The sequence below is a fragment of the Oratosquilla oratoria genome, chromosome 11, assembly GCF_046742065.1.
Source record: "Oratosquilla oratoria isolate Oo_2021 chromosome 11, ASM4674206v1, whole genome shotgun sequence".
Taxonomy (NCBI): domain Eukaryota; kingdom Metazoa; phylum Arthropoda; class Malacostraca; order Stomatopoda; family Squillidae; genus Oratosquilla; species Oratosquilla oratoria.
The window spans coordinates 29857204-29864237 of NC_134787.1; the positions used below are offsets into that span (position 1 = coordinate 29857204).

At 34.0% G+C, this 7034-nt stretch overlaps 1 protein-coding gene across 2 annotated transcripts in view; it reads right to left on the reverse strand.

Moving 5' to 3' along the window:
* LOC143029706 (mitochondrial proton/calcium exchanger protein-like) overlaps positions 1-6654 on the reverse strand; it is a 73732-nt gene extending 67078 nt beyond the window's left edge. For both annotated transcript variants that reach the window (XM_076192555.1, XM_076192554.1), the window contains exon 1: positions 6507-6654. In XM_076192555.1, coding sequence (XP_076048670.1) covers positions 6507-6567 — 61 coding nt within the window. In that variant the 5' untranslated portion in view covers positions 6568-6654. The remainder of the gene's footprint in view (positions 1-6506) is intronic.
* Positions 6655-7034: the final 380 nt, after the last annotated feature.

A 7034-nucleotide genomic window follows, 5' to 3' on the forward strand; every position in this document is an offset into this window, starting at 1 on the left:
GCGACCAGCAGGTGGTACGAAGTGATGAGCATTTCTCGGGGTTTACGAGGCAAGGGGAAACAATAAAGAAAACCTTGGACACAGAGAGATTTTAGGATTAGCAGAGCAATAAGAAGCAGAAAAATTAACAACTTAGCAGACGAAGTGATCGATTTAAGATTAGACTACAAAGCTTTGCAACTAGAAGTAAACAATCTACGTACAATGAACGAGGTAATACTAAGGGAATTAAACAAACTAAAAACTGAACTAAGTGCAATAAAAAGAGAAAATCAAAGAAAGGAAAACAAGGTTAAGATTGCAAATGATGAACTGAAAAAAAGAGGTAAAAGAACAATTGAAAGCAGTAAGGGAAAAAAATGGAAGAATCAATCAAAGAGACTGACCTAAACGAAATAAAAAACCAGTGGAAAAAGGAATGCGAAAGTCAAAAACTATCATTCATAGCAAGAGCACAGCAGCAGGTAGAAGAGAAAGCAAAGGAAACAGTGATCAAGGTGATCAAAGAGAAGGAAAATTGGGTGAGAGACACAGTAGCCAAAAAGAAATGCATTGTGGTTTATGGTATAAATGAAAAACACAATGTATACAAATACCAAAGGGAAAAGGAAGAGAAAGAAATTGCGAAGTAGATTCTAAAAGTGGTTCAATAAGGACAAAGTCTAGATACAGAAATTGATGACGTACACAGGATGAGTACATACTCAAAAGAAAACAATCACAGACTAATGAAAATCAAACTAAGAACACAAATGATAGCAGAAGTACTATCAAAATCAGCAAAACTAACAGTGAAAAATACAAAAATGTATGGATAAAAAAGGAAATAAATGCTGAGGAATTAGAGAAAGATAGGGAACTGAGAAATGAGGTTAAGGAAAAAAACAAGAAAAGAACGGAGCCGGAAAAAACGAGTTTTTTGGAGTGTGTTAGATCTGAGACTGAGAAAATGATACATCAGCAAAATGGAAACTTAAACCAAAAAAAGTGGAGAAGAAAAAAATTAGTGGCGGCATATACAAATATGGATAGTATGATATCAGGATTAAATTAATTGAATGACTATCAATTGAGAAACCTGACAATGGGAATTACAGACAAAACTGAAAGGTCCTATACAATCAAATATGGTGGGACAAGGGTTATACAACATTTGGTCGAAAAATAGGACAGACAAACAGGGGGGAGTCGTCATGCTATTGACTAAAAAGGACCTAAATGTAATCAAGGCAACAGAAGGAAAAGATAATGTGGAATTAATCACAGTTAAAGTCAAAAGCAGCAGTATGAAAAGTAGAAGGTTTATAGTTGTTTATGTGCCACTAAAAACTAAGACCTGTGAACACTCTAAATTACTAGAAGCCACAAAGAATGAATTAACTGAGACACTGAAATATGGAGAAAATATAGTAATTATGGGTGACTTTAAAGCATAGGAAATAAAGTGGGAAGAACTGACAATGGAAGGTGGAGACAAACTCTGGGGAAACGTCCTACTGGATATGAACCATAGATTACACATTGACGCAATGGGTTAAAGAAAATACTAGATTTAGACAAAACAAAAAACCATTGAGACTAGGTTTGATAATTACCTCTGAACCAGAAATAGTGAAAGAAAGAAATTATAAAACACCAATTGGGAAGTGACCACATACTAATAGAGATCGAACTTAAGGAACAAAATGTGGTAAGAAGGAACGAGAAACATAAAGAAGGAAGATTGATGTACAACAAAACTGATTTTGTAAAACTTAGAAAAAAAATTCAATATACCTGTTGGGAAAAATTTGCAAATGATGAAACAAAGACAAAAGAGAAATGGAACATTTTCAAAGATATATATAGAGGGAACAGACAAATATGTGCCTAAGCAGAAATAGAAAAGGGAGTACATAAAGTGCTGGTATAATAAAAAGTGTAGCGATGATAAAGATAGAAGAGACAAAGCTTGGAAAGGATGTAAAAAGAGACAAAAAAGAGACTACATGGCAAACATACATTAAACTGAGAAATGAATACATAGACACATGATGAGAGGAAAAAAGAAACTATGAAAAAGATATATTAGCAAAATGCAAAGATCAACCTAAACTGTTCTACAGATATGTAAACGACAAACTATAAGACAAACACGAAATAATAAAACATTGTGAATGTGTAGAAATGGCCAAAGTAATGACCAGACACTTTAAGTCTGTTTTTACAATTGAAAGCTCACACTTGTGGGATGATAATCACCAGGAAGAATCCCCTAAAATGAAAGAAATAATTGTGACACAGAAAGAAACAAGGGACCAAATAAAGAAACTCGATGTCAGAAAGTTACATGGGCCAGACGGAATAGCGAACTGGATATTAAAAGAATGCATGGACAAACTCAGAGAAAATACACAAGATAATTGACTTCTCACTCAAAGAAGGAAAAGTACCACAAGACTGGAAGAATGCTAATATTGTACCAATATATAAGGGAGGAAATAAAGAAAATCCAACAAATTATAGACCAGTATCCTTTACAAGCACAATTGCAAAAATATGCAAAAAAGTTATTAATAACAAATGGACTAAACATTTGGAAAAGAAGTGGAAGATCTGTACTACAAACTTATCATGCATTTACTCAAGATTGCTAGACATAATACAAGAAAGAGATGGCAGGGCAGATTGTGCCTTCCTAGACCTACAAAAGGCTTTTGACAAAGTACCACACAAAAAACTAAGAAAAATTTAAATAATAGGTGGAATAAAAGGAAAATTATTGGAATGGATGGAAGACTTCTTGAAAGGAAGAAAAATGAGTGGTACTTAGAGAAAAGAACTTCCTGCACAGGTAGTGCAATGTAGTTCAGTTCAAAGCTTTAAGAATCATTTAGATAAATACCTAAGTAAGATGCTGTAATGATTATGATTTATCTTATATTATTTGTTTTTGTTTTGTTATCATTTGTCTGTCTGATTTTCATTTATTATTAGTTATATATCAATTTATTATTATTTACTATTTACCTGTTTGTTTATTATTTAACTATACCTATGCATTTATTTATGTATTTTGTTTTTTACATTGTTATAGTTTTTAATTATTATTTTATTATTAATATTTTTTTTTCCGCATCCGACCTAGATATGGATCAAAAGGTCTCCTGTCGGCATGCTCCGCCTTTGTAATCCTTTGTAAATGGTGGACATGATAAGGAGTTCCCCAAGGCTCTGTGTTGGCTCCGATAATGTTTGCTATTTATATAAACGACATGGATGAAGGAATTAAATGCTATATAAACTTCTTTGCAGATGATGCAAAACTATTGAAGAGAGTGAGTAACAAAGAAGACTGTAAATCTTTTGAGGGAGATCTGGACAAAGTCTGGAATTGGAGTAAAAAAGAACGAAGTGAATTTCAACATTAAAAAATTTAGTATAATGGAATTTGGAAAAAGCAAAAATAGAATATCTGGTAAATACAAAATTGGAACAAAAGAAGTTACAAAAGTAAATTCAGAAAGAGACATAGGAGTGATCATTTCAAATGACATGGACACCAGACAAACATGTAAACAAAATAGTTGGAGAAACCTACAACTTAATAAGATCAATGAAAGTGGCCTTAGACTACATGGATGAGGAAATGGTGAGGAAAATCCTAGTTACACTGATAAGACCAAAATTAGAGTATGCAGTGTCACTATGGACACCCACTAAAGAAGAAGAGAAAAAAAAAAAAATTCAAAGAGCACTAACAAAGATGGCACCAACACTCGGCATGTTGACATACTAACAAAGATTGGACAAACTATACTCATTAATTCTGGAGAAAATAAGAGAAAGAGACAATTTGATATCCATATATAGAATTATGAAAAGGATGGAAATCCTTGACAGGGATGATCTACTTAAATGGGACAGAAGAAATACAAGGGGACACAAAAAAAAAAAAAACTTAAGAAGGACAGTTACAGAAGAGATCTGAAAAAGAATAGCTTTCCATGGAGTGATAGATACATGGAATAAATTGAAAGAGAAAACAATGAGTGCTAAAACTATACATGACTTTAAGAAAGAACTGGATGTGGAAAGATACAACTGCAGGTCTCTATGAGCATAGCTCTTCTCCCGCAAAATACAACTAGGTAAATACACATGCATGTAGAGCAAGCAGAACTCCAAAATGTCTTCACACCAAGCAAACAACAACTACAGAAATAGTGTGAGCAAAAACCATTCATGAGTTTAAGAGCAAACTAGACACTGCGAGATACAAAGGCGGGACACCACGAGCGTAGCTCCCCTTCCCACAAAATACAACTAGGTAAATACACCAACTCTCAAGATATCCTCCATTGTCACAGTCTATTGTCCCCAAGTGACCAGAGGACCCGACTTTCCAGCCAACACCCCCAAACCAAACAATAGGCCTCATGGAATTTCAGGTTAGATGCCCGAAACATCTGCTTGAACAAAAGAAGCTGCCAGTGTGTCACCGACACTTCTAGACACCTGCACCTCACGCCTCTTCTGTCTCAACCGAACACTTTCCTTTATGTAGCAATAAGCATATGGTACCACTGTAAATTTTGTGTATTTGTATAGATGCCAACCTTAGTAGATATGGCAACCTGTAATCTTTGTAAATCTGGCAACCCCCCCCCCACAAGTTTCCCTCAGAGGTTGCATTGTATATGTAGACCAGAGAGCAGTCTGGAACATTAAAGTAAAGACAACTCCCAGACTTTAATTCACCAATACAGAAGTAAACAACAACTACAGGATTTCTAGGACATGAATTGTCAGTTGAGGTCAATAGATCTGATTTCTAGGACATGAATTGTCAGTTGAAGTCAATGGATCTAAATCATGTCAGAAATCACTAGTTTAGCAAGAGCTTTGTTTGCTTATTGAATAGCCTTCCTTAGTACATTATTCTTTCACCAGTATCAATTTTTTTGTATTTTTTTTTTAAAGTTCACACCTACACAATATAGCATTAGAAAATTAAATGTTAATTTTGTAATAGATATTTTTCTTGGTGGAAATCTATATCAGAAAACGTTGCTAAAAGCTATACAGAAACGAAGTTGTGTCAACTCCTTTAGATGCCATCTTTATTTTGATAGATTTGGAGGATGGAGACAATGACAGTGACAAAATGACCTCTAGAATTTACTAAATGCAGGTTAGATTGAGTAAGTAGGTTAGGTTAGAATAGACAAATTTTTCATATTTTAATTTCTTTGACCTCCGCCTCTCCCAAAGCAAAGATGGTGTCTCAAGTAGTCAAAGTGGCTACATTTGTTTATAGCTTTCAGCAACTTTTTCCATTATTGATTTCTGCCGAGAATTTACAATATATATTCCAGAATCATGCAAACATGGATATTAAACACAAAACTTATGTCCAATAGCTCATAATATAACCTAACCTACCTGGTATTAATCCAGAATTACACAAATGCAGTTTTTCACTTCTTTACTTTTTTACATTTGAAAATACCTTCTTTTATTTGGAAATGTCACATCAGGCTACATTAGGTTAAGTTAGTAGCTATTGGACAATGTAAACTTTGTTGAATATTCGTGTTTCCACAATTCTGGAATTTTACCACCTAACCATTCCATAATATATATTTTAAATGCAAAAAATGAAGAGATGAAATGTGTGTTAGCATGATCCTGTTCTGGATCACCTGTGCAATGTATTGAATGTGCACATTCATGATTTTTTTCCTTGGTGTGTGCTTATATATTTATTCTATCTAATGTTTTTACACTTTGTATTGTATTCATATATTCTTTTGTAATATCTTATGGAGTTTACTTGTTTGCATACTGAAATGAACAAATGAATGATTATTGTGGCACTGCTGGTTAATCTAAATCTGTTGATTTTGAGCATCTGTGCAATGTGTATTTCATATACTTGTATTTTCTTCTGTATATATGATGTGTGCACTTTATAAACTTTTGTACTTTTTCTTACACACTGACAAAATAATTCATAATGAATGGTTTTGGGCATACCACAAAGACGAGGGCCAATTCTGAAGGTTAATTGCATATATCGATGCTGATGACAACCCACAACACCAGAGGTCCTTTAATATTCCAGGGTTAAATACCTCTCCCGCAAACTTGTGGATTCACATTTTAGGCATGTGGACATCATAATCACACCAACAAAATAATTTCCAAAACATAAGTTTATTTATGTGAAAGCCGTGGATTTCTTACGGCGAATATTATGAAACATTTTGGAGTCATAAAAAAAATTTAACTGCCCCGTCAATAAGGGCAAATTAACCTCCTCCGCACTCTTATATTGAGTGTCAATATGTAACAGGATTATGTCAGTGACTAGAATAGCAATGTCACATTTAATCTCATTATCAACATTTCACAGCTAGACATTTGCACTCGGATTCCGAACACATGATCAGATTTTCCTCGTAATCATTAACAATAGACAACTTCAAAATGTTCCCACAAATATATATATGTTAACAACATACCTCTTCTAGCACATTTTGTGACATTCAATAAGGCCACAGATACACCCGATAAAGGATTCATCGCTCAAAACATTACACAACCACACTCCATCTCCCCAACGTCTTCACTGTATGCTGAGTGATGACTACTTACTGCCTACGGTAGAGGGGATTGTGGCAGTGTTGCAGCATTCACCAAGTTTCTCTTTGATAAAGGTCGTACAAATATGTTAACTGTCTTGTATACTTAATAAATTGCCAATTTGAATTTATTTGTTGCAAATACGATTTTATTTGCTTATATATATACAAAGATTATGTATGTATGTATACATACATACATACACACCTACAATGAAGGTGTAAACAGGCATGTACCAAGACAAAAGCGAGAGAGAGAGTACATTAAATGTTGGTTCAACAAAAGATGCAGTGAGGCAAAAGACAGAAGGGACAAAGCTTGGAAAAAGTGGAGAAAAGACAAAAAACAAAGCAAATGGCAAATTTATGTTAACTGTAGAAATGAGTATGTTAATGTGAGAAGAGAGG